Source organism: Aethina tumida, chromosome 2 (assembly GCF_024364675.1).
Source record: "Aethina tumida isolate Nest 87 chromosome 2, icAetTumi1.1, whole genome shotgun sequence".
NCBI lineage: Eukaryota > Metazoa > Arthropoda > Insecta > Coleoptera > Nitidulidae > Aethina > Aethina tumida.
In genome coordinates this window covers 17,546,194-17,572,498 of record NC_065436.1, presented here as the reverse complement: position 1 = coordinate 17,572,498, position 26,305 = coordinate 17,546,194, and the positions used below count along the sequence as shown (strand labels likewise).

General features: G+C 30.0%; 11 protein-coding genes across 11 annotated transcripts; 1 reads left to right on the top strand and 10 right to left on the bottom strand.

The window, feature by feature from the left end:
• Positions 1-521: 521 nt before the first annotated feature.
• Positions 522-3,733, bottom strand: LOC109604123 (calphotin-like). The gene is made up of 2 exons (XM_020020652.2): positions 2,999-3,733; positions 522-1,401 (listed from the first exon to the last, which is right to left on the bottom strand). Exons 1-2 carry the CDS (start codon positions 3,667-3,669, stop codon positions 585-587), a joined length of 1,488 nt encoding a protein of 495 aa, XP_019876211.2. The 5' UTR covers positions 3,670-3,733; the 3' UTR covers positions 522-584.
• Positions 3,734-11,288: 7,555 nt separating this feature from the next.
• On the bottom strand, positions 11,289-11,617 carry LOC109604144 (uncharacterized). The gene has a single exon (XM_020020673.1). The coding sequence runs from the start codon at positions 11,595-11,597 to the stop codon at positions 11,292-11,294; it is 306 nt and encodes a 101-aa protein (XP_019876232.1). The 5' UTR covers positions 11,598-11,617; the 3' UTR covers positions 11,289-11,291.
• A 1,073-nt stretch (positions 11,618-12,690) lies between these two features.
• Positions 12,691-13,116, bottom strand: LOC109604132 (cuticle protein 38-like). Its single transcript, XM_020020661.2, has one exon. The coding sequence runs from the start codon at positions 13,095-13,097 to the stop codon at positions 12,753-12,755; it is 345 nt and encodes a 114-aa protein (XP_019876220.1). The 5' UTR covers positions 13,098-13,116; the 3' UTR covers positions 12,691-12,752.
• Positions 13,117-14,110: 994 nt separating this feature from the next.
• On the bottom strand, positions 14,111-14,580 carry LOC126264581 (cuticle protein 38-like). The gene has a single exon (XM_049963057.1). It carries the CDS (start codon positions 14,542-14,544, stop codon positions 14,212-14,214), a length of 333 nt encoding a protein of 110 aa, XP_049819014.1. The 5' UTR covers positions 14,545-14,580; the 3' UTR covers positions 14,111-14,211.
• A 937-nt stretch (positions 14,581-15,517) lies between these two features.
• On the bottom strand, positions 15,518-15,970 carry LOC109604134 (cuticle protein 38-like). Its single transcript, XM_020020663.2, has one exon. The coding sequence runs from the start codon at positions 15,922-15,924 to the stop codon at positions 15,580-15,582; it is 345 nt and encodes a 114-aa protein (XP_019876222.2). The 5' UTR covers positions 15,925-15,970; the 3' UTR covers positions 15,518-15,579.
• Positions 15,971-17,129: 1,159 nt separating this feature from the next.
• LOC126264580 (cuticle protein 38-like) lies at positions 17,130-17,582 on the bottom strand. Its single transcript, XM_049963056.1, has one exon. It carries the CDS (start codon positions 17,534-17,536, stop codon positions 17,192-17,194), a length of 345 nt encoding a protein of 114 aa, XP_049819013.1. The 5' UTR covers positions 17,537-17,582; the 3' UTR covers positions 17,130-17,191.
• Positions 17,583-18,594: 1,012 nt separating this feature from the next.
• On the bottom strand, positions 18,595-19,055 carry LOC126264577 (cuticle protein 16.5-like). Its single transcript, XM_049963053.1, has one exon. It carries the CDS (start codon positions 19,017-19,019, stop codon positions 18,657-18,659), a length of 363 nt encoding a protein of 120 aa, XP_049819010.1. The 5' UTR covers positions 19,020-19,055; the 3' UTR covers positions 18,595-18,656.
• A 951-nt stretch (positions 19,056-20,006) lies between these two features.
• Positions 20,007-20,454, bottom strand: LOC126264579 (cuticle protein 38-like). Its single transcript, XM_049963055.1, has one exon. The coding sequence runs from the start codon at positions 20,411-20,413 to the stop codon at positions 20,069-20,071; it is 345 nt and encodes a 114-aa protein (XP_049819012.1). The 5' UTR covers positions 20,414-20,454; the 3' UTR covers positions 20,007-20,068.
• Positions 20,455-21,436: 982 nt separating this feature from the next.
• Positions 21,437-21,888, bottom strand: LOC126264578 (cuticle protein 38-like). Its single transcript, XM_049963054.1, has one exon. The coding sequence runs from the start codon at positions 21,841-21,843 to the stop codon at positions 21,499-21,501; it is 345 nt and encodes a 114-aa protein (XP_049819011.1). The 5' UTR covers positions 21,844-21,888; the 3' UTR covers positions 21,437-21,498.
• A 978-nt stretch (positions 21,889-22,866) lies between these two features.
• Positions 22,867-23,325, bottom strand: LOC109604131 (cuticle protein 38-like). Its single transcript, XM_020020660.2, has one exon. The coding sequence runs from the start codon at positions 23,271-23,273 to the stop codon at positions 22,929-22,931; it is 345 nt and encodes a 114-aa protein (XP_019876219.2). The 5' UTR covers positions 23,274-23,325; the 3' UTR covers positions 22,867-22,928.
• Positions 23,326-25,748: 2,423 nt separating this feature from the next.
• LOC109604133 (cuticle protein 38-like) lies at positions 25,749-26,185 on the top strand. The gene has a single exon (XM_020020662.2). The coding sequence runs from the start codon at positions 25,808-25,810 to the stop codon at positions 26,129-26,131; it is 324 nt and encodes a 107-aa protein (XP_019876221.1). The 5' UTR covers positions 25,749-25,807; the 3' UTR covers positions 26,132-26,185.
• The last annotated feature ends 120 nt before the right edge of the window (positions 26,186-26,305 follow it).

Below are 26,305 nucleotides of genomic sequence, written 5' to 3'. Positions count from 1 at the left end.
ATTTAATTAATATTTGCAGATTAAAACTGTATATCCCATCCACCATTTAGCTATATATACATCTTGAAAGACACATACCGACAGAAAAGTGTTTACTCCGTCTGAATCTTGAGAGAGACATCATGCACGACAGAGATACTCTGCTTCGTGATGGGAGATTTTTACTGTCCCAGTCGTACATGATGTCTCTCTCAAGATTCAGACGGAGTAAACGCCTTTCTTTCAGTATAAACCATGTTGTATAAACAATTACTTTGTACTTATTATAATCGCTAATTGAACATTTTTAATATTCATATTTGAAATGAATTTAAGGTGGTATTAAATTAAATTAATTTTTTTTTGTAATAAATTTGTTGTATTTTGGTTTACTTATTGTTGATGTTCCACTTTTCAGTAATAATTTTTAATACATCTAATATTGTTAAGTTACATTTCAGTAGCAACTTAAACATGTATACTATGAATATTAATAGATATAATATTGGAGGTGAGATAGGTATAACAAAAACTTTTTTATATGTAGGGGAATTGATTTATTAAATTAAATTAAAAGTTAAATATCCTATTTGTCAGTCCTCTCATTACCATTGCTGAGCTACAGCAGAGTAAGCTACTGGAGCAGCAGCGACAACAGACTTGGCTACAACTGGAGCGGAGTAAGCCAAAGCTGGGGCAGCTACTACAGCATCACTTCTGTATTGGGTAGACACAGCGGCTGGAGCAGCTACGGCAGCTACAGCTGGAGCAGAGTAAGTAGCTACGGCTGGAGCGGCGTAAGTAGCTACAGCTGGAGCGGCGTAAGCGGCTACTACTGGTTTGCTGATGACATCGCTTCTGTATTGGGTGGATACGGCGGCTGGGGCAGCAACAACAGCGGGGCTGGCTACGGCTACGGATTTGGCAACTACTGGAGCGGCTACGACAGCTGGGGCGGCGTAAGCGGCTACGACTGGTTTGCTGATGACATCACTTCTGTATTGGGTGGATACGGCGGCTGGAGTACCTACTACAGCGGGGCTTGCCACGGCTACGGATTTGGCAACTACTGGAGCGGCTACGACAGCTGGAGCGGAGTAGGCAGCCACTACCGGTTTGCTGATGACGTCGCTTCTGTATTGGGTGGATACGGCAGCTGGGGCGGCGGCTACTACGGTCTTGGTCAAAACTGGAGCGGCAGCGGCGACAACTGGGGCGGCGGCGGCGACGATTGGTTGGCTGACTACATCACTTCTGTATTGGGAGCTTACGGCAGATGAATAAGAAGAAACCAGTGGGGTCGAATATCCGAAAGTACCCAGGTATCCTGGTTTGGCTACAGCAACGGCTACGAGAGCGGACAACACCACCAATTTGAACATTTTTAATTGTTTTGGTCTGTGTTGCGAGTCTTGAAACTGACTGACAAAAACTGATACAATTTTGGCTGTTGACAACGTTTTTATATGTTAAATTAATTTGGGTGTGTCTGGTATACTTGGGCAAGGGAAGCAATTCCAAGTTCCTGTTTAAGTGTGTATGGCCGCATATCTGATTAATTTCGACAAAATCCTTGACGGTCCCTGATCCACAATTAAGTTCGTATGTTGGCAAATTGAACGGTTTACACCTTCCTTGAAATTTACGTGTTTTAATTATAAAAATATTTTTGATACGCAATTTTTAAATTATGTATATTTAATTATTTTAAAAATAATTAAAAATTTATTACGTAAATTTAAGTATGTTTTGCCTTTATCTAATAGTTGATATTAATAACAAGGTTAATACCATATTATTTTTTGATTTTTTAAATATTAATTACTGTTAATTGAAAAGAAATTTCTTTTGGAATTGCTCCAATTTTGAAAATACATTCATTCATAAGTTTGTTTAAAATTACCAGATAAATATTTATGTTGATTAAATTTATTTAAAATTATATTTATAGTTTGAGATGTGATCAAAACATCATAAATTATTTAATCTAAATGAATTAAAGTAAAGTTATTATTACATAAATCTTGGAATCAAAAAATTATATCTCAGCTTCTATATAATTTGGATATTCCGTTCAAATGACATTCTTCTTTGTGAACCCTCTACTTTCGAGTAAAAATTGCGGGCTTAGCAGTTAAATAACTGATGATATTTTTTGTGGAGGTATATTCTGTTAATTGTCTCGATTTCGTTATTATACGTCCATCGAAAGGAAAAAATAAGCAGATATCATTAGAATACACCACCACAAAAAAATATCATGAGTTATTTGACGGTATACTTTAGAAGCTGTAGATTTGAGAGCATTTTGAAATTAGGTAAAATTTTGGTAATGCAGTTATTTAGTTGGAATCTTCCAGCTAAGCCGGAAATGAGTTTAACACCCATTCATATCTTTTTGTCTTGAAAGTAGAGGATTCAAAGAGAACAATGTTGTTTTAAAGGAATCTCTAAGTTATATAGAAGCTGAGATAAAAATTTTTGAAAATGACTAAAAAATTGACTTCCTTCAAATTTCAAAAAATTCTCCAGTGGTCGGATTTTATTGAATCGGGCCCAAATTTTCAAGATCATCTTTATATGGGATGTACTTTCAATATTTTTATATATTTGTACATTGACATATACATCTTGTAATTATTTTAAATGGATATACAAAAATATCAAAAGTTTATAATGTTGTAATGATTTATAATCATAAGGATATACAAAACAAAATTTTACTTTTTTTTAATATGATTATCATATATTGTCTGATATTAATGGAACAATATGGTTAATTAAGTTACTTATTTTCAAATATCTGACAATAATTCATTTTTTAAGCCAGTTATGTTACCATTTTGTTATTATATTGTATATAGCATTCGTTGCCGTTTGTTCTCTTGTATACTAATTCTATTAAATATTTATAATTTTTTGTTCTTGTCAATTTAAATAAAGCACTTTCTTTAATTATTCCTTTTTTATTCTAAAAATGTACAATATAATTTAAGCTATTTGTCAGTCCTCTTTTTACCATTGGTGAGCTACAACAGGGGCAGAGTAGGCCAATGGGGCAGCGTGAATACCGTGAGCAGAGTAGGCCAAAGCTGGAGCAGCAGCTACTACTGGGGCGCTGTAGGCAGCAGCAACGATTGGTTTGCTTACAACATCACTCCTGTATTGGGTGCTGACGGCGGCTGGAGCAGCTACAACAGCTGGAGCAGCGGCTACTACGGATTTGGCGGCTACTACTGGAGCGGCAGCTACTACTGGAGCGGCAGCGTAAGCAACAGGCTTGCTGATGACATCGCTTCTGAATTGGGTGGATACGGCAGCTGGGGCGGCGGCTACTACGGTTTTGGCGGCTACGACTGGGGCGGCGGCAACGGCTGGAGCGGCGGCTACGACGGCTGGGGCGGAGTAGGCAGCTACGACTGGTTTGCTGATGACGTCGCTTCTATATTGGGTGGAAACGGCAGCTGGGGCGGCAGCTACGACAGTCTTGGCTACGACGGGGGCGGCGGCAGCTACGACTGGGGAGGCGGCTACGATTGGCTGGCTGACGATGTCACTTCTGAATTGGGTGCTCACGGCGGCTGGCACAGCTGCAGCGTAGGTGGATACTACTGGAGCAGTGTAAGCCAAGTGGCCTGGTTTAGCTACGGCAACGGCTACGAGAGCGGACAACACCACCAATTTGAACATTTTTAATTGTTTTGGTCTGTGTTGCGAGTCTTAAGACTGACTGACAAAAACTGATGCTGAACCAATTTGGCAGTGGTCTTTTATATGCAGCGTCGAACCTTAACTCGTTTGGGCGGACCCGTACCTTACAGAAAAAAAATTCTTATTTGGTATGTATATCATGTGACAAACGTATAAAGTATTTTACATTGATTTCGGTAAAAACCTTGATAAGCCTTCGTAAGGTGTAAGACACTTTTAATTACCTTGCAAAATAATTGCTTGCGCATTCACCTGACATGACTTTCTATAGAAAGAAATGTGCACAGCAGTAATGCTCCAAATTAAGTTAATACATTTGGGTAGCAAAAATGGCAATAAAATTTCAACAAAATTATGATAATATAAGAATCTTTTCAATTTATATTTTTTAATATGTTACATTTTGAAAAAACAGAGGAAAATTTATCAAAATGTTACTTCTTTCATAAAAAAGTACAAAAAAGTTATATTGCACTTAAATACTTCAGCAGCAAATAATGATTTCAGTAACAACAGTAATTACCAAATTATAAATTAAATTACATTAGGGATTTTAGAAGAATATATTTTTGAAAATCTATTACCAATATATTGGTATTATCTTTTTAAGTATCCATATTTTAAATGGGTAACGCCCGAACTAGTTTTTTTTTTTTAATTTTACCGTTGTAATTTTGAGTACAACTTTATTCCAGAACTAGTTTCAAATCGACCAATATAAATTATAGCAGTGGCCTACGTAATTCTTAAATTTAAAAGTTCCGGTTGTGTTCTTGAAAATACAGTGGAGAAGAAAATATCAAGGTTCGCAGCCTGCTCGCCTATTGATATTACTTTGTGTACACCAATAATACAGTCATTGCAGTTATTAATATGTTCCAAGACCGGATAAAGTATTTGACTCATACTTATTGTTACATTGCTGCTTTGTATTTTTTACGTTGGCTTCCGCAACTACCGAATTTGTCTATCACATGTTTCATATTAATTCACTCTCGTGTTTAATTCTTTGATGTTAATTCGTCAAATTCAAATTGGCTTATTTAACATACGCAATTATTAACTTAATGTACACCACATGCCAAATAAATTAATACATAATTTTATATTATGAATTGTATTATTTATTTTGACAGTTATATTCTTTATTATTTTGTTTTTATTTTAAAACCTTACATACTTCAATTTACAAGTCATAATTAGGAGCTACATCAAAACTTATGTATACTTAAATATAAACTAAAAATAACTATTAAATATAAAGTAATTCTAACACATATTATATACAGGGTGACTCACATAACTTATTCATTAAAAATTTATGGAAAATGAGAATAGAAATCGATTACAACATGATTCAAACTACTTTTCCAACTTATTTTGAAAAACTTTAATTTCCGGTTTCACCGGAAGTGACATTAATTTTGTTATTTGAACATCCTGTATATTTTAAGATTATTAGTTTCTACATGTAATTGCAAATAAAATGTCTATTCCATTATTTACACCTAAATCCAAGAATTTTTGAGTTATTTATTTTAACCAAAGACCATATAATAAAAAACCATTATTAATACTTCTTTATTTTCCAAAGAATATTCATTATTTACGTTTAATTTTACGCATATTAAATAACCTTGTTATTTTTAATTCTAACGAATAAGTTAGATGAATCACTCTGTATATTATTAATAATATTTGATCCTTATTTTAAGTCAGCAATATCTACATCAAAAATATAAATATACAATTTAAAATACATATAGATCTTATTGATACACTCAAAATAACTGTTAAATATTATTAATAATATATATGGTGATTCATCTAACTTATTCATTGGAAGATTATAGAAAACAGAAAAAGATATTAATTTAATTAAAATAACAAGGTTAGTGTTGTTTTAAGATTCATAAAATTAAAAGTATATAACGGACACTCTGTATAAAAGACGGAAATATTAATAATGGTTCCTTAAATAATGATTCTTGGTTAAAATTAATAACTCAAAAACTCTTGGATGTAAGTATAGAATATGGGGTATACCAATAATTATTAGTAAACTATGGTTTTTATAATATTATTTTGTTACACAAATATTCATCATTTACGTTTAATTTTAGGCATATTAAATAATCTTGTTATTTTTAATAAAACACCATCATCATTAAATTAAATGAATACCCTTTTCGATATTTCCAAAAATTTTTAACGAATAAGTTAAATGAATCACTCTGTATATTATTAATAATATTTAATCCTTATTTTAAGTCAACAATATCTACATCAAAAAAATAAATATACAGTTTAAAATACACATAAATCTTATTGATACACTCAAAAAACAGTTAAATATTATTAATAATATATATGGTGATTCAACTAACTTATTCATTGGAAGTTTATAGAAAACAGGAAAAGATATTAATTTAATTTGATGATAAAACATATATGTTATTAAAAATAACAAGGTTAGTGTTGCTTTAAGATCCATAAAATTAAAAGTAAATAACGGACACTCTGTGTAATAGACAGAAATATTAATAATGGTTCCTTAAATAATGATTCTTGGTAAAAATTAATAACTCAAAAATTCTTGGATGTAAGTATAGAATATGGGGTATACCAATAATTATTAGTAAACTATGGTTTTTATAATATTATTTTGTTACACAAATATTCATCATTTACGTTTAATTTTAGGCATATTAAATAACCTTGTTATTTTTAATAAAACATCATCATCATTAAATTAAATGAATAACCTTTTCGGTATTTCATAAAATTTTAACGAATAAGTTAGATGAATCACTCTGTATATTATTAATAATATTTAATCCTTATTTTAAGTCAACAGTATCTACATCAAAAAAATAAATATACAGTTTAAAATACACATAAATCATATTGATACACTCAAAAAACAGTTAAATATTATTAATAATATTATATGGTGATTCAACTAACTTATTCATTGGAAGTTTATGGAAAACAAAAAAAGATATGAATTTAATTTGATGATAAAACGTATATGTTATTAAAAATAACAACGTTAGTGTCCATAAAATTTAAAATAAATAACGGACACTCTGTGTAAAAGACGGAAATATTAATAATGGTTCATTATATAATGATTCTTGGTTAAAATTAACAACTCAAAAACTTTTGGATGTATGTATAGAATATGGGGTAGTTTTGTTTCCAATTACATATAGAAAAATATACAAGGTGTTCTATTAAAAATGACAAAATTGATGTCACTTCAGGGAAAACCGGACCAATAATTCAAAATAAGTTAAAAAAGTAGTTCAAGTCAGGTTTTTATTAATAAATATTATATAATATGCATTATTAACCACATTTAATCGTTATTTTGAGTGTACCATCATAAGATTTATATATACTTTACTTAGTATATTTCTTTATTTATAACCAAAAATGTAGTAAAAAAATAAAATAATAGTGTAATAAGTTAACTTACTTAATAAATAATTCTATATGTTATTAAAACACAAGAACAATAAACAAAAAATGATTTTTTTTTAATCAAGTACTAAATGAATAATTTAAAATGATCTATATTATAATCCCCTGACTTATTTCAGTTGTCTTCAGTAAAAGATTATCTATTAGAGGAACATTTATATCTCGATTTCAATTTTTTGTTGCTGAACATTTCGGGACAGTGAACCCGGATCGTCGGCTACACTCCCGAGAATAAGAAATATCTTACAAGATGCATTGCGTGATCAAGTTTATTTATTGTCTACGTTTTCGGTTAAAAGCAAGGTTGTCATCAATGTTCAATGTTACTGGACGCATTTTTTGCTCTTAAGAAATTATACAGTGGCATTTGCAACAAAAGCATTCACGTTCTGAAATAAGGAGATACGTCTACCTAGTATTTAATTTTCTTAACGTTGTTTTAATACCACAGTGACTTGCCACAATTACAGTCGTATTTTAATTATGCGTATATTTTCTTGTCCGTGTTTTTGTTTATATAAATACCAATAATTATGAGTAAACTGTGGTTTTTACAATATTATTTTGTTGCACATTGACTTAAAACAATCAATAACAAAACAATTTTATATCATACTTCATTAAATATACATAATTGTATCATAATTCGATGTTGCCTCTTGTGGGGACACATTTTTTTTCATTAAAGATTTCAGACATACGACGTGAACCAAATATGCTCACAATGAGTCCACAAATTGAACTGCCTATTGTAAAACTAATAAAAGTAAAATATTATCTATTAAAATATCTGTGGTTGAAATTATTTTTACTATTTATGTATTATTTGATTTTTTATGTACTTACGTAATTATCATATAAAAAATGAAGTATAACCGCTTTTTTCTTTGTGGTAAATTTTCCCAATAATTCTGAATTAATTCACATTCTATGGGATTGGTTAGTACTTTAGTTGACAACCGGCAACTAACTTATAAGTCAATGTATTGAACTTTTTCCATAATTATACAGTGGCGTAGATTTTGGAGGGTTCTTGCCACAGAATATTCTTCAAACTTTTAAGATTCTTTGGACAATTTACAAGGAGAACTTAAGGTTTTCTACTTGTCACAAATACAAACAATAAATTCTAATATAAATACGGTATAAAATTGTCATCATAATATACCTACTTCGTTTTGAATTGTGTTTAAATCACTTTAACTTTATTCAAACATTAATACTGAAATATTTCAAAAACGATTGTGATTAATCCAGAACGTTTTTTAAAATGTACACACATAATCTAGGGAAATATTAAAAAACAAATAAAGTTGGCAATTATAGAAACTGTAAATAGAAGTGAAACCTTAACATTTGAAACTTCATAATGTTTGAATTAAATTTATCAACATTAATTTGGTTTTCACATCTATTGACACTCAGAGCAACAATTTTATGCAGGTTTATATGGTTTTTTATTATTTAAATGTATTACGGGCTATACAATAGCATGACAAAATATAGATAAAATTTAATATAAATGACAATTAATATACAATCATATTATTTATGGATAGTATTTGTATTTACTTAAATTTCAATGTACTTGATTTTTAACATTACTTTAATTGTATGCAATATTGTCATCATTAATTTCAACAATACTAGACTTTTTGTACTTTCAATTATTTTATTTTGTTCTAAAAAAGATGCAATAGGTTTATGGTAACTAAAGTAAGAAATGAAAATGTGTGATTCAAATTTATCTAAGTATCGCGTAAAAGCGACATCCATTGTCGTTTTATGTTTTATAGTACTGAGTTTTCGATCATTGAACATATTTAAATAAATTTTTCAGAAAATCCATTCAATTCCACTTATAAGATATACACAGCACTATACGTTAACTGTATAGCTGCAGATATATTGGTATAAGCATGTCGGTGACGCGAACGCACGAGATTTCACCCATCCAAATAGTGTCTAAGGCGCACAGCACACTGCGCGTGCGCCTGTCATGGGCATGTCAATGACGCGAACGCATAATATTTCCCTACCAAAAAGTGCCCAACGCGGTTAAAAAAGCTTTCACTTCTAAAATACATTAAATATATTATTATTTGTGAGGAAAGGCTAATTTTCAGTTTACACACTTTTGTTGACGGTATAAAAAACAAGTATGTTTTACTTTTGCTTAATAAACATCCCTCCTTCGATTGTAATTGGAACTAAAATATGTACAATAGGTCACTTGATTTCAATACTGATCTTGAACGATTATTTGGAAAATAATTACCCCCCACGAGATAAATTTCTTTTTGACGAAATTGAGCGCGTTGGTAACAGATGGTAAGAGAATTGGGTGCTGATTTTTTCCTTGAAAGTACATCAGAAATAAATATAATCCTGAAAATTTCGAATATTTCTATATAGATATGTCTTTCAGACGGCATTCTTCTCTATGAACCCTCCGCTTTCAAAACAGTAACAGATATTAGCGTCAAACTCATTTCCGGCTTCCGGAGGCCTTTAACGAAACCACTGTATTAGTAAAATTTTACCTGATTTCAAAATGCTCCAAAAAGTACAGCTGTAACTCACCCTCTAGTTCCGGGATTTTATTCTGAAGGTCTAGTTTTTGGGTACCTCTTGAAACACCGGCGTACACATGGTTTGTTGGTCTAGTAACCCAGGTTATCAGCCAAATCAACGACTTTTTTCTTTTGTCTCAATTTATTAACAAAAAAAGGACGAGCATGTCGGTGACGCGAACCCATAAGATTTTCCCCTAAGGTGCCCAACGCGGCTAAAGTAGTTTTCACTTCAAAAGTAAGATTTTTTTATTACCTGTTTTTGACTACCCATTTTAGGAACATCTTATATATTATAAATAATATAATACTTTTATTATAATTTTATTATTAAAACATGTACTTTTAAAATTAAATTATATTATACTGAAACAATAAATATTTTTATCGTATGTAAATTAAAGACTCAAATTACTGATACTTATCTAAATTTATTATGTCAAAGACGTATTTTAAATAATATGCGATGATATTACCGATATGCCAATTAAATTACCTCGTAATGCACATAAATTATAGCACTGCACTGAAATTAACATATTTCAATATCAGCATATTATGTAACTTACAAAACTAGGTGAAAGTTCACCTAACAATTCCGTTATTTAAGAGCAAATTTGTTGTCTAGTTTTAATTGTAACATAATAACATCACCAATCTTTTTGGAATGCACGAAAAATGTCTCATTAGAAGGAACTAATTAATTAAACACCAAACATTATGTCGTTAAAGTTTAGTATAATACATTTAAATTATTTAATATCTATTGCACCTAACCTTGTTAACATTTCTTCATAAAATGAGATGCGTAACATTTACATCGAGTGTTACAATTTTTTTTTTTTATACGAAATCGTCAAGTTTAAACTGACCTTCCAATTAAAGACACATGCACAATATTTCACAACCAATTTTACCAAATAAATATTTATGTTTCCATAATTTATGTAATCAAATGTAATTGTAACGTTTTTAAAATTTCTGCTTAAAAATTTAAACGATCTATGATAAATTTGTAATTAGGTATATCCAAGAGTTTATAGACCACTCTTTAGGTGCTGATTCAATGGTTGTGGGCAAATTGCAAAACATGTTTCCGCATGAATAAACATTAATTCTATTATTGTGCGAGAATTTAAAATTATTTTGTACGGGCTATTATTAGAATTAAAATTGTGTATCGAAGTCGCCTATTCATAAACCCAAAATAATAATAAATTTCAATTCAAAAGTGGTAAACAGGAGACTATTCACGTACGCATTTACTGAACTGGCACCCAGCAATGTACTACCTCCGGGCAAGGCAACCACAAAAATAAGACAGTACTTAAAGAACTGTGATTTCAATGTCAATGTTAATGTCACTAACCATTATACTTACAGTTGCACAAGATCGTTGAAATGTTTATTATTAAACTTATGAATAAATAATTAATTATCCCAGGTTTGCTATTTTGACATTTCAACAGCCAAAGCCTACCAAAATATTGAATAAGAAAAACACAAAACTTAAATAATAAATTATTTATTTGACTCAGTTTTTTACCAGCTATGAACAGAGGGTACATGAGCAGCGTAGGAAATTGGGGCGGAGTAGGCCAAAGCTGGTGCAGCTACGATGGTCTTCTGGACAATTGGAGCTGTGTAAGTTACGATTGGTTTGCTGATGATATCTTTCCTATAAATGCTGCTGACGGCAGCTGGGAATGCAACACTGTGAGCAGCTACTGGCAATGGAGCAGAATGAACGATTGGAGCTGAGTATCCTAAATGGCCACCAAGGTATCCTGGTTTAGCTACGGCTGTGGCTACGGCTACAAGAGTGAACAACACCACCAATTTGAACATTTTGATTGTTTTTAGGTCTGTGTTGTGTATGTGGTGATTAACTGACAAAAACTGATGTTTGGTACGGAACACCAGAATACTTATATAGTGCAAACATTGACATTATGTTACTTAATATTTGGAAACCGTTCTAATTATGAATAACTTTCATATCTGACTTTGGACTAATTCTATCTGGGTTTCATATATGTATTTTATGTATTTTAGCTAAACAATATAATTTTTAAATTGAACCTCTATACTCAAGATAATGTTTAAAACTAAATTAATAATGTAATTTCAATCTATATCATTTCAATGATATTGTATATTGTCATAATACTGTAAACAAAAACCTTAACCATCCATAGTAATTAATAGTAAAGCTTAAGATTAGAGAATCAAAATGTGCATATTGGTGTTATTGTCTCGTAGCTGAAGCTGAAGCATTTTTATCTACAACTCACAGCAGTGCCGTCCTCGCCGCCTTCACCATCACATACAGATTATATTATCTGTAAACCAATTGTAAAGTACTCCAGCCGTTGTTGCAGCTCAAATTGTCCTCAAAAATGCGTGCTCCAGCTTTATCTTAGTGAAGTCCCATTTCTTACTCTTACTAAGTATTATCATTTTATGCATGAAAAAAGAGAAATCAATATGCATTTATTAAAAATTACTAAAATTTATCTTTAATGTTTTTATTTTTGATTAACTATAATTATTATTTTCATACGCTTAGTTAAGAATTGTTTACCTCTTGTTTAATATTAAAAAAATTTACATAAATATTAAAATCAAGAAATATATTTTAATTTTTCTACATTATCTGGTCTTTAATAAGACCGCAACGAATATTTTTATATATTTTCTGGCAGTCTAATTCATTATATAATTTAATATTTTATGTTAATTGGATTTCTAGAATTTTTTATTACATATGTCGATTGTACGTAGGTATTTTGTAAGAGAAATATTTTAGTTAAATTATATTTTTTATCATGTCACATTTCATCTGGGATTAAGTGTAGATAACAAGGCTTACAATTAGATTACTCTTTTAAGTATTGCTCTTTAAATAAGTTATTGAATTTTCAATATTATAAAACAAATATATATTAAAATATAATTTTTATTTATTTTCTTAATATATACATAGTTTTATCAGTCCTCTCTCTACCAGGCATGAACAGATGGCACATGAGCAGCATAGGAGATTGGGGCAGAGTAAGCCAAAGATGGAGCAGCTACGATGGTCTTGTGAACGAGTGGGGCGGCTACAACAGCTGGGGCGGCGTAGGTAGCTACAATTGGCTTGCTGATAACATCCTTTCTGTAGGTGCTGCTGACGGCGGCTGGAACGGCAACGCTGTGGGCTACCGCTACTGGAGCAGCTACAGCCAATGGAGCAGAATGAACCAATGGAGCGGACAATGCGGAGTATCCCAAGTGTGCACCAAGGTATCCTGGTTTGGCAACGGCTACGGCTACGAGAGCGAACAACACCACCAATTTGAACATTTTGATATTTTTTAGGTCTGTGTTGTGAGTCTAGAGACTGACTGACAAGTACCGATTGTGAAGGAACTTTTTATTCCACTTTATACTATACAAATTGACATTGAAATGGTATATTTTGAAATAATAGTAATTACTTTCTCGCCGTAGGTGTTCGAAAGCTTTATTACAAAAATAATAAAATTAATTATAAAATGAGAACATTGGGTAAGACGTATTATTTAAAACAATTCTTACATATCAAAAACAATAAAAGAATTAATTGTATTAATTATTTTTTTGAAATATACTGATACAATTTACTTTTTAATACAAATAAGTTATTTTAAACTCAAATCAATGGGTGTTCAATCGACTTGGATAATTAATTATCTACTTCTATTACAGTATTAAATATTACTATATATTAATTCCCATAAAAGTTAATAACAATAAATTTCAAATATAATTTCTATTTAAATGGGATGTATTTATTAGAAACAATATATTTTTAAAATAATTATATCTAAAATGTGTTTTTATTGTTTGATATTTGTTATAGTTACATATTTTGTTTTATAATAAACAATTTTTTATTTTAAACAAATTCGGATAATTATAAATCGAATATAAAAAATTTATATTTTTATCAGGTAGTTTATTAATAAAATTGAAATATTGACAATTATTTTCAATATTTTGTTTACTCCAGAAATATTTAAAAATATAATTTTTTTTTTTGTAATTCTTACTAATTGTAATATATAATAGTTGAAAAAGAATCCAAAAGAACCTTCTTTACATTCTACTACTCATAATTACCATAGTTGTGAAGATTTTCAGACGAATAATGTGTTCTAATTTATCTTTTGTTGACTTTTTGATTGATTGTTACAAACACCAACACATTTTTCAATACTCAAAATATTACTATAAAAAATTTGTTTTCATACATGTGGTTGACATTTATCAAAATTTGTAAACAAATGTAGATAACTGGATTTCAATGAAATTGCTATTTCAATTTTTTCTGTTTAAATAAACCATAGGATTTTCAACATTGTAAAACACAAAAATATATTAAAATATAATTTTTATTTATTTTCTTAATATATACACAGTTTTATCAGTCCTCTCTCTACCAGGCATGGACAGATGGCACATGAGCAGCATAGGAGTAAGCCAAAGATGGAGCAGCTACGATGGTCTTGTGAACGAGTGGGGCGGCTACAACAGCTGGGGCGGCGTAGGTAGCTACAATTGGTTTGCTGATAACATCCTTTCTGTAGGTGCTGCTGACGGCGGCTGGAACGGCAACGCTGTGGGCTACCGCTACTGGAGCAGCTACAGCCAATGGAGCAGAATGAACCAATGGAGCGGACAATGCGGAGTATCCCAAGTGTGCACCAAGGTATCCTGGTTTGGCAACGGCTACGGCTACGAGAGCGAACAACACCACCAATTTGAACATTTTGATATTTTTTAGGTCTGTGTTGCGAGTCTAGAGACTGACTGACAAGTACTGATTGTGAAGGAACTTTTTATTCGACTTTATACTATACAGATTGACATTGAAATGGTATATTTTGAAATGGTGGTAATTACTTTCTCGTCGTAGGTGTTCGAAAGCTTTATTACAAAAATAATAAAATTAATTTTAAAATATACTGATACAATTTACTTATTTAATACAAATAAGTTATTTTAAACTCAAATCAATGGGTGTTCAATCGGCTTGGATAATTAATTATCTACTTCTTTTATAGTATTAAATATTATTATATATTAATTTCCATAACAGTTAATAACAATAAATTTCAAATATAATTTTTATTTAAATGAGATGTATTTATTAGAAACAATATATTTTTAAAATAATTATATCTAAAAAGTGTTTTTATTGTTTGATATTTGTTATAGTTACATATTTTGTTTTATAATAAACAATTTTTTATTTTAAACAAATTCGGATAATTATAAATCTAATATCAAAAATTTATATTTTTGTCAGGTAGTTTATTAATAAAATTGAAATATTGACAATTATTTTCAATATTTTGTTTACTCCAGAAATATTTAAAAATATAATTTATTTATTTATTTTTTTTTGTAATTCTTAATAATTGTAATATATAATAGTTGAAGAAGAACCCAAAAAAACCTTCTTTACATTCAACTACTCATAATTACCATAGTTGTGAAGATTTTCAGACGAATGTGCTTTAATTTGTCTTTTATTGACTTTTTTGTTGATTGTTACAACAACCAACACATTTTTCAATACACGGAAAATATTACTATAAAAAATTTGTTTCTCATACACGTGTTTGAAATTTGTCAAAATCTGTGATCAAGTGTAGGTAAATAGGATTACAATTAGATTGTTGTTTTAAGTATTTCTCTTTAAATAAACGAAAGATTTTCAACATTGTAAAACACAAAAATATATTAAAATATAATTTTTATTTATTTTCTTAATATATACATAGTTTTATCAGTCCTCTCTCTACCAGGCATGGACAGATGGTACATGAGCAGCATAGGAGATTGGGGCAGAGTAAGCCAAAGATGGAGCAGCTACGATGGTCTTGTGAACGAGTGGGGCGGCTACAACAGCTGGGGCGGCGTAGGTAGCTACAATTGGCTTGCTGATGACATCCTTTCTGTAGGTGCTGCTGACTGCGGCTGGAACGGCAACGCTGTGGGCTACCGCTACTGGAGCAGCTACAGCTACTGGAGCAGATACTGCCAATGGGGCGGCCAATGCGGAGTATCCCAAGTGACCACCGAGGTATCCTGGTTTGGCAACGGCTACGGCTACGAGAGCGAACAACACCACCAATTTGAACATTTTGGATTTTTTAGGTCTGTGTTGCGAGTCTAGAGACTGACTGACAATAACTGATACTGAATGAACTTTTTATTCGACTTTATACTATCCACATTGACATTGAAATTGTTTATTTTGAAATGACGGTAGTTACTTTCTCGTCGTAAATTCGCAGTAGGTGCTCGAAAGCTTTATTACTGAAGGTATGAAAATAATTATCATAAAATGAGAACATTAAGCAAAATGTATTATTTAAATTGATGTTCACATATCAAAAACATGAAAATAATAATTTTTTTTTTTTTAATTTGAAAATATTATTTATAATTAAAAAGGAATTATTTGCTATTATTCATGTTTGTTTTAGTTATAATATATTTTTCTAATAAACATTTTTTATTTTGAACATTATGTGACAATTATAAACTGGAAATTTATATATTAAAAACTGATATTAATTATCTCTTTATATAATTTATTTATTTGTACAAATTTAATTAAATAAGTTATTTTAAACTATAATCAATGGTTTTATCTATTTCTATTTGTAGATATTATTTTAAAATATTTAAATAAATTGAATCAAAATTAATTTTTTTATTAAAGTGGTAATTATTCACGAGAAATAAAATATTTTTAAATAATTATATATCTAAATAGTTTTCTTATTGTTTGATGTTTTTTAAATATAAAATATTTTTTTATAATAAATAATTTTTTATTTTGAACATTATGTGACAATTTTAAACTTAATATCGAAAATTTATATTTTTATGGGCAGATGCAAAATTTTAGATAATTCATTATTAATTTTCACTAATTTATATATTTTTAATTGTTTATTTACTTTAAAATTAATTAATAAATATAATATAGCACACTTAAAAAAGAAAATCGAAAGTATTTTGTTTATGTTGAAGTACTCATAATTATCAGTAATGATATAGCAACATTGTTTAAAATCTCTATCCCTATCGAAACAAAAGCAATTTTCCATTAAAAATATTGCATTTCTGGAGTACCCTTTTAGGATATTCTAAATTAAGTAAATATTATTTTTTGCTCGATATTACAAAAACAATATAAAATTTGTTTTTCATACACGTGTTTGAAATTTATCAAATTCTGTGATCAAGTATACGTAAATAGGATTACAATTAGATTGTTGTTTTAAGTATTTCTCTTTAAATAAACTAGAGAATTTTCAACATTATAAAACACAGAAATATATTAAAATATAATTTTTATTTATTTTTTTAGAAAATACATAGTTTTATCAGTCCTCTCTCTACCAGGCATGGACAGATGGTACATGAGCAGCATAGGAGATTGGGGCAGAGTAAGCCAAAGATGGAGCAGCTACGATGGTCTTGTGAACGAGGGGGGCGGCTACAACAGCTGGGGCGGCGTAGGTAGCTACAATTGGCTTGCTGATGACATCCTTTCTGTAGGTGCTGCTGACTGCGGCTGGAACGGCAACGCTGTGGGCTACCGCTACTGGAGCAGCTACAGCTACTGGAGCAGATACTGCCAATGGGGCGGCCAACGCGGAATATCCCAAGTGACCACCGAGGTATCCTGGTTTGGCAACGGCTACGGCTACGAGAGCGAACAACACCACCAATTTGAACATTTTGGATTTTTTAGGTCTGTGTTGCGAGTCTAGAGACTGACTGACAATAACTGATACTGAATGAACTTTTTATTCGACTTTATACTATCCACACTGACATTGAAATTGTTTATTTTGAAATGACGGTAGTTACTTTCTCGTCGTAAATTCGCAGTAGGTGCTCGAAAGCTTTATTACTGAAGGAATGAAAATAATTATCATAAAATGAGAACATTGAGCAAATTGTATCACTTAAAATGATGCTCAAAAATCAAAAACATGAAAAAAATTAATCTGCTACTAATTACCTTTTTAGATGATGCTGAATTATAGAATTTATTTATTTAATATAAAAAAGTTATTATAAATTGAAAACAATGGATTAATTAATTATCTATTTCTGTTTGTAGATATTATTTTAAAATTTTTAAATAATTTGAATCAAAATTAATTTTTTTATTTTAGTGGTAATTATTCACGAGAAATAAAATATTTTTTGTGACTATATACTTGAAAATCTTTCTTTTTGTTTAATGTTTGTTTTCGTTACAAAAATATTTTTTTAAATAAATAATTTTTTATTTTGACCATTATGTGATAATTAAAAACGTAATATCCTGAATTAATATTTTTATAGACCGGTGCCATAGTCTATTTTAAATTTTCACTTATATTATTTTAATTAATTGTTTGATTCAAAAATAATCAATAATCATAATATAGCACTTAAAAAATAAGTTGAAAATATTTTGTTTATATTCAAATAATCATAATTGTCAATCATGATGCAGCAACATTTTTTAAAATCTTTATCTCTTTTGGAAAATAAAAATTACCATTAAAAATAATGAATTTCGTACGTACCCTTTCAGGATACACTAAATTCAGTAAATATTATTTTTTTTCTGGATATTACCAAAACCAAAATCTTACAATGTAAAATTTGTTTTTCATGTGTTTAAAATTTGTCAAAATCTGTGATTAAGTGTAGGTAAGGATTACAACTTGTTGTTGATTGTTGTTTTAAGAATTTCTCTTTAAATAAACTAGAGAATTCTTAACATTATAAAACACAAAAATATATTAAAATATAATTTTTATTTATTTTCTTAATAAATACATTATTTTATCAGTCCTCTCTCTACCAGGCATGGACAGATGGCACATGAGCAGCATAGGAGATTGGGGCAGAGTAAGCCAAAGATGGAGCAGCTACGATGGTCTTGTGAACGAGTGGGGCGGCTACAACAGCTGGGGCGGCTACAACAGCTGGGGCGGCGTAGGTAGCTACAATTGGCTTGCTGATAACATCCTTTCTGTAGGTGCTGCTGACGGCGGCTGGAACGGCAACGCTGTGGGCTACCGCTACTGGAGCAGCTACAGCCAATGGAGCAGAATGAACCAATGGAGCGGACAATGCGGAGTATCCCAAGTGTGCACCAAGGTATCCTGGTTTGGCAACGGCTACGGCTACGAGAGCGAACAACACCACCAATTTGAACATTTTGATATTTTTTAGGTCTGTGTTGCGAGTCTAGAGACTGACTGACAAGTACTGATTGTGAAGGAACTTTTTATTCGACTTTATACTATACAGATTGACATTGAAATGGTATATTTTGAAATGGTGGTAATTACTTTCTCGTCGTAGGTGTTTGAAAGCTTTATTACAAAAATAATAAAATTAATTATAAAATTAATTTTAAAATATACTGATACAATTTACTTATTTAATAAAAATAAGTTATTTTAAACTCAAATCAATGGGTGTGCAATCGGCTTGGATAATTAATTATCTACTTCTATTATAGTATTAAATATTATTATATATTAATTTCCATAACAGTTAATAACAATAAATTTCAAATATAATTTTTATTTAAATGAGATGTATTTATTAGAAACAATATATATTTTTAAAATAATTATATCTAAAAAGTGTTTTTATTGTTTGATATTTGTTATAGTTACATATTTTGTTTTATAATAAACAATTTTTTATTTTAAACTAATTCGGATAATTATAAATCTAATATCAAAAATTTATATTTTTGTCAGGTAGTTTATTAATAAAATTGAAATATTGACAATTATTTTCAATATTTTGTTTACTCCAGAAATATTTAAAAATATAATTTATTTATTTATTTTTTTTTGTAATTCTTAATAATTGTAATATATAATAGTTGAAGAAGAACCCAAAAGAACCTTCTTTACATTCAACTACTCATAATTACCATAGTTGTGAAGATTTTCAGACGAATGTGCTTTAATTTGTCTTTTATTGACTTTTTTGTTGATTGTTACAACAACCAACACATTTTTCAATACACGGAAAATATTACTATAAAAAATTTGTTTCTCATACACGTGTTTGAAATTTGTCAAAATCTGTGATCAAGTGTAGGTAAATAGGATTACAATTAGATTGTTGTTTTAAGTATTTCTCTTTAAATAAACGAAAGATTTTCAACATTGTAAAACACAAAAATATATTAAAATATAATTTTTATTTATTTTCTTAATATATACATAGTTTTATCAGTCCTCTCTCTACCAGGCATGGACAGATGGTACATGAGCAGCATAGGAGATTGGGGCAGAGTAAACCAAAGATGGAGCAGCTACGATGGTCTTGTGAACGAGTGGGGCGGCTACAACAGCTGGGGCGGCGTAGGTAGCTACAATTGGCTTGCTGATGACATCCTTTCTGTAGGTGCTGCTGACTGCGGCTGGAACGGCAACGCTGTGGGCTACCGCTACTGGAGCAGCTACAGCTACTGGAGCAGATACTGCCAATGGGGCGGCCAATGCGGAGTATCCCAAGTGACCACCGAGGTATCCTGGTTTGGCAACGGCTACGGCTACGAGAGCGAACAACACCACCAATTTGAACATTTTGGATTTTTTAGGTCTGTGTTGCGAGTCTAGAGACTGACTGACAATAACTGATACTGAATGAACTTTTTATTCGACTTTATACTATCCACACTGACATTGAAATTGTTTATTTTGAAATGACGGTAGTTACTTTCTCGTCGTAAATTCGCAGTAGGTGCTCGAAAGCTTTATTACTGAAGGAATGAAAATAATTATCATAAAATGAGAACATTGAGCAAATTGTATCATTTAAAATGATGCTCAAATATCAAAAACATAAAAAAAATTAATCTGCCACTAATTACCTCTTTAGACGATGCTGAATTATAGAATTTATTTATTTAATATAAAAAAGTTTTTATAAATTGAAAACAATGGGTTAATTAATTATCTATTTCTGTTTGTAGATATTATTTTAAAATTTTTAAATAATTTGAATCAAAATTATTTTTTTTATTTTAGTGGTAATTATTCACGAGAAATAAAATATTTTTTAAGTGACTATATACCTGAAAAGCTTTCTTATTGTTTAATGTTTGTTTTCGTTACAAAATATTTTTTTAAATAAATAATTTTTTATTTTGACCATTATGTAATAATTAAAAACGTAATATCCTGAATTAATATTTTTATAGACCGTTGCCATAGTCTATTTTAAATTTTCACTTATATTTTTTTAATTAATTGTTTGTTTCAAAAATAATTAATAATCATAATATAGCACTTAAAAAATAAGTTGAAAATATTTTGTTTATATTCAAATACTCATAATTGTCAATCATGATGCAGCAACATTTTTTAAAATCTTTATCCCTTTTGGAAAATAAAAATTACCATTAAAAATAATGAATTTCGTACGTACCCTTTCAGGGTTCTACCAAAACCAAAATCTTACAATGTAAAATTTGTTTTTCATGTGTTTAAAATTTGTCAAAATCTGTGATTAAGTGTAGGTAAGGATTACAACTTGTTGTTGATTGTTGTTTTAAGAATTTCTCTTTAAATAAACTAGAGAATTCTTAACATTATAAAACACAAAAATATATTAAAATATAATTTTTATTTATTTTCTTAATAAATACATAGTTTTATCAGTCCTCTCTCTACCAGGCATGGACAGATGGCACATGAGCAGCATAGGAGATTGGGGCAGAGTAAGCCAAAGATGGAGCAGCTACGATGGTCTTGTGAACGAGGGGAGCGGCTACAACAGCTGGAGCGGCGTAGGTAGCTACAATTGGCTTGCTGATGACATCCTTCCTGTAGGTGCTGCTGACGGCGGCTGGAACGGCAACGCTGTGGGCTACCGCTACTGGAGCAGCTACAGCTACTGGAGCGGATACTGCCAATGGAGCGGCCAAAGCGGAGTATCCCAAGTGACCACCGAGGTATCCTGGTTTGGCAACGGCTACGGCTACGAGAGCGAACAACACCACCAATTTGAACATTTTGGATTTTTTAGGTCTGTGTTGCGAGTCTAGAGACTGACTGACAATAACTGATACTGAATGAACTTTTTATTCGACTTTATACTATCCACACTGACATTGAAATTGTTTATTTTGAAATGACGGTAGTTACTTTCTCGTCGTAAATTCGCAGTAGGTGCTCGAAAGCTTTATTACTGAAGGAATGAAAATAATTATCATAAAATGAGAACATTGAGCAAATTGTATCATTTAAAATGATGCTCAAATATCAAAAACATAAAAAAAATTAATCTGCCACTAATTACCTCTTTAGACGATGCTGAATTATAGAATTTATTTATTTAATATAAAAAAGTTTTTATAAATTGAAAACAATGGGTTAATTAATTATCTATTTCTGTTTGTAGATATTATTTTAAAATTTTTAAATAATTTGAATCAAAATTATTTTTTTTATTTTAGTGGTAATTATTCACGAGAAATAAAATATTTTTTAAGTGACTATATACCTGAAAAGCTTTCTTATTGTTTAATGTTTGTTTTCGTTACAAAATATTTTTTTAAATAAATAATTTTTTATTTTGACCATTATGTGATAATTAAAAACGTAATATCCTGAATTAATATTTTTATAGACCGTTGCCATAGTCTATTTTAAATTTTCACTTATATTTTTTTAATTAATTGTTTGTTTCAAAAATAATTAATAATCATAATATAGCACTTAAAAAATAAGTTGAAAATATTTTGTTTATATTCAAATACTCATAATTGTCAATCATGATGCAGCAACATTTTTTAAAATCTTTATCCCTTTTGGAAAATAAAAATTACCATTAAAAATAATGAATTTCGTACGTACCCTTTCAGGGTTCTACCAAAACCAAAATCTTACAATGTAAAATTTGTTTTTCATGTGTTTAAAATTTGTCAAAATCTGTGATTAAGTGTAGGTAAGGATTACAACTTGTTGTTGATTGTTGTTTTAAGAATTTCTCTTTAAATAAACTAGAGAATTCTTAACATTATAAAACACAAAAATATATTAAAATATAATTTTTATTTATTTTCTTAATAAATACATAGTTTTATCAGTCCTCTCTCTACCAGGCATGGACAGATGGCACATGAGCAGCATAGGAGATTGGGGCAGAGTAAGCCAAAGATGGAGCAGCTACGATGGTCTTGTGAACGAGGGGAGCGGCTACAACAGCTGGAGCGGCGTAGGTAGCTACAATTGGCTTGCTGATGACATCCTTCCTGTAGGTGCTGCTGACGGCGGCTGGAACGGCAACGCTGTGGGCTACCGCTACTGGAGCAGCTACAGCTACTGGAGCGGATACTGCCAATGGAGCGGCCAAAGCGGAGTATCCCAAGTGACCACCGAGGTATCCTGGTTTGGCAACGGCTACGGCTACGAGAGCGAACAACACCACCAATTTGAACATTTTGAGTATTTTTAGGTCTGTGTTGCGAGTCTGGAGACTGACTGACAATGACTGATACAGGATATTGTTTGTTTCGTCCTTATATAGTTGTAACATTGACATTGAATTATTAAATATTTGGAAATAGCACTGTTCGGAGTGTAACTGTTACTTTCATATCTGAGCTAGTTGGTGGGTGTGTACCAGTAAAACCCAATGTCTTTAAATTTTAGAAGATTTGAGTCAGTTCTTTGTTTGTTCTATCGTATTCTGGTTTTTATGATGTCCTAAAAATGTTAACATTGTTTTTACTATAATTACAAGTAAATGGATTAAATTAAAAAGGTTATTATAAGATTAATTTACTAATGATTTAAACTTCAAACTAATTTTATGAACAGTTTTATTAATTGACTATAACTAATTAATTTAATTAAATATATATTATTTCTTTATTATTATCTGACTCATGTTTTATAATACTTATTATTAACAGGTTGAGAAACAAATCTAATAGATAATACAACTTTTGTATATGAGTTTATTGTTTACTTGGCCGTAAATTAAACAACATTAAAGTTATTTCTATCTTATTAACATTTCCTTAAACAACTATTTTATTTACACTAGGATACATAACCGTATTGGTATTTATACTTAACATAAATTATAAACTTAAGTTGGTATGTAATATAACTTAAAAATAAAACAAATACCAATTTGTATTCTAATGAAGTTTTGTATTAGTATGTATTCATTACCTCGTGTAACATATACTATAATATTTATTAGACAAAATATATATGTTTTATTTACAATTTATTATTTTTTTAAGATATAACAATAATTACTTTTATAATGGACATTATAATGCCTAATAGGAATTTTTATTTTGACTTATAAACTCAACTATTTTTCAAATAATGATCGACAATTTAAAGAAAAATAAACTATATGTTACATATAAGAAAAGATCTATATTCCCAAATTATACAAAAGGATTAACCTTAATCTTAGCAACAGGTGATGAATTTTATATACTTAATTAAAATCTTGGTTAAATAATTATGTGCGTGACTATAGTTAATTAATACACAGTCAATGGTGCTGAAATCATAATTATTTAGATTTATTAACCATATTTAAGATCTAGAAACTTCCGCCATTTTATAATTTTGTTTACAACTCTTGGTCCTTCAATTTTACTATTATCATTAAATTTTATATTTATGGACATACTATAAATAATATGTTACTATTAGTTAAGAAATAAGACACATTCTAACAGGAAGAGCAAACATTCTAGTATTTTAATTTTCACATAAAAATAATCAAAAATTAAGTGATTTTTTATCTTAATTTATAGGGTGCCCCCGAAAAATCACTTCAGAATTCTACCACAAATTTTCGAGGTAAAATATAACATTTGATTACTTATTTTTATCTTAGTATAAAAGTTGACATTTATGAAGATCTTTACAGGGTATCAAAATTATTCAGTTTAAATATTTTTACAATGATATTTTTATATTAATTAATTAATAATTAATTAAAAATTTTCAATGTTTTATTATGTCCTTTAATTGTATTTTTATGTTGAACTATTGCTAAGAATATTAACAAAAGGTATTGATATTCCAGAAACATGTACAGTGAATGGCAAAAAAATTAGGTCAGTTTACAGTACATTTTACATACATTTTATGTCGTACATCAAAATTTTCAACAATTAAATTTTTCACATTAAAAAACTTTCATAAGTTTCATGAGGGTGATCTATCAATAAAACATAAAGAAAATCAAGAATAAATTATTTACTTTATTGTCCTGTATCTCCTTAATTGAAAAAAATTTGTACTATGGTAAGGCAAATCGATCAATTCTCAACTTAAGAATTGGTGGTAGAATTCTGTATAGATCATTTAGGGACACCCTGTATAACATATAAACTTTATTCTTATACCTAAATTGTTGAGATTATAACTTACATTTTGAATTTATATATACCAGACACTTCTAACAATTAAATTATCATTATATCAATTTTCTTCATTGTTATTAAATTCAAATTGTTGTGATTATAACCTACATTTTGAACTTCTTATATGTACCAGACACTTGTAACATTAAATAATCATTATGTCAATTTTCTTCGTTGTTATTAAATTTATATTTAATTTCAATGATGAATAATTTAGTATTAGTTAAGGTCCTGGTTAAATTAATAACAGAATGACTAATCGGAACCAAAAAAGTGTTACTGTACAAAAAACAAAATAGAACGTCTAATATAGTTCTCAAAAACAAAATTATCTGGTCAATTCTAGAGAAACAAATACATAAATTATTGTAATACTTCATGTTCAAGGTTACACATCCAACAATATGAAACTGAAAGTAAGAGATTCCATTCAGCACTGCGTCGCTATGAATTTTGATTTCCTCAAATTCATTGTTCAATGTCAGTACTATAAATATTCAGCACAAACCCGGTCAAATCATCAGTATTTGTCAGTCAGTCTTCAGACTCGCAACACAGACCAAAAAATATCAAAATGTTCAAATTGGTGGTGTTGTTCGCTCTCGTAGCCGTGGCCGTAGCCAAACCAGGATACCTCGGCGGACACTTGGGATACTCCGCTTTGGCCGCCCCATTGGCAGTGTCCGCTCCAGTGGCTGTAGCTGCTCCAGTAGCCGTTTCCCACAGCGTCGCCGTTCCGGCCGCCGTCAGCAGCACCTACAGGAAGGATGTCATCAGCAAGCCAATCGTAGCTGCCTACGCCGCCCCAGCCGTTGTCGCCGCCCCAGCTTTGGCTTACTCCGCTCCAATTTCCTACGCCGCTCACGTGCCAGCTGTACACTCCGTTCACCCATGGTAAAGAGAGAACTGATTTTATGCTGTGTAAATATGTAAAATAAAGTTTATTTTATTTAAAATGACCGTCTTTGAATTACCCAATGTTATTCCCTGCAACAAAACTGATATAAGAATAAGAAGTAGGTAAGTTAACACATATTCGTAAGTATTATACATAATTTTAAGAGTAAATTGA

Coding starts and splice junctions, on each gene's coding strand:
- LOC109604131 (XM_020020660.2), bottom strand. CDS start 23,273: ATGTTCAAATTGGTGGTGTTGTTCGCTCTCGTAGCCGTAGCCGTTGCC.
- LOC126264579 (XM_049963055.1), bottom strand. CDS start 20,413: ATGTTCAAATTGGTGGTGTTGTTCGCTCTCGTAGCCGTAGCCGTTGCC.
- LOC109604132 (XM_020020661.2), bottom strand. CDS start 13,097: ATGTTCAAATTGGTGGTGTTGTTCGCTCTCGTAGCCGTAGCCGTTGCC.
- LOC126264577 (XM_049963053.1), bottom strand. CDS start 19,019: ATGTTCAAATTGGTGGTGTTGTTCGCTCTCGTAGCCGTAGCCGTTGCC.
- LOC126264581 (XM_049963057.1), bottom strand. CDS start 14,544: ATGTTCAAATTGGTGGTGTTGTTCGCTCTCGTAGCCGTAGCCGTTGCC.
- LOC109604144 (XM_020020673.1), bottom strand. CDS start 11,597: ATGTTCAAATTGGTGGTGTTGTTCACTCTTGTAGCCGTAGCCACAGCC.
- LOC126264580 (XM_049963056.1), bottom strand. CDS start 17,536: ATGTTCAAATTGGTGGTGTTGTTCGCTCTCGTAGCCGTAGCCGTTGCC.
- LOC109604133 (XM_020020662.2), top strand. CDS start 25,808: ATGTTCAAATTGGTGGTGTTGTTCGCTCTCGTAGCCGTGGCCGTAGCC.
- LOC126264578 (XM_049963054.1), bottom strand. CDS start 21,843: ATGTTCAAATTGGTGGTGTTGTTCGCTCTCGTAGCCGTAGCCGTTGCC.
- LOC109604134 (XM_020020663.2), bottom strand. CDS start 15,924: ATGTTCAAATTGGTGGTGTTGTTCGCTCTCGTAGCCGTAGCCGTTGCC.
- LOC109604123 (XM_020020652.2), bottom strand. CDS start 3,669: ATGTTCAAATTGGTGGTGTTGTCCGCTCTCGTAGCCGTTGCCGTAGCT. Junction 1,402..2,998: donor CCTGTTGTAGCTCACCAATG/GTAAAAAGAGGA, acceptor AGTTTTTGTCAG/TCAGTTTCAAGACTCGCAAC.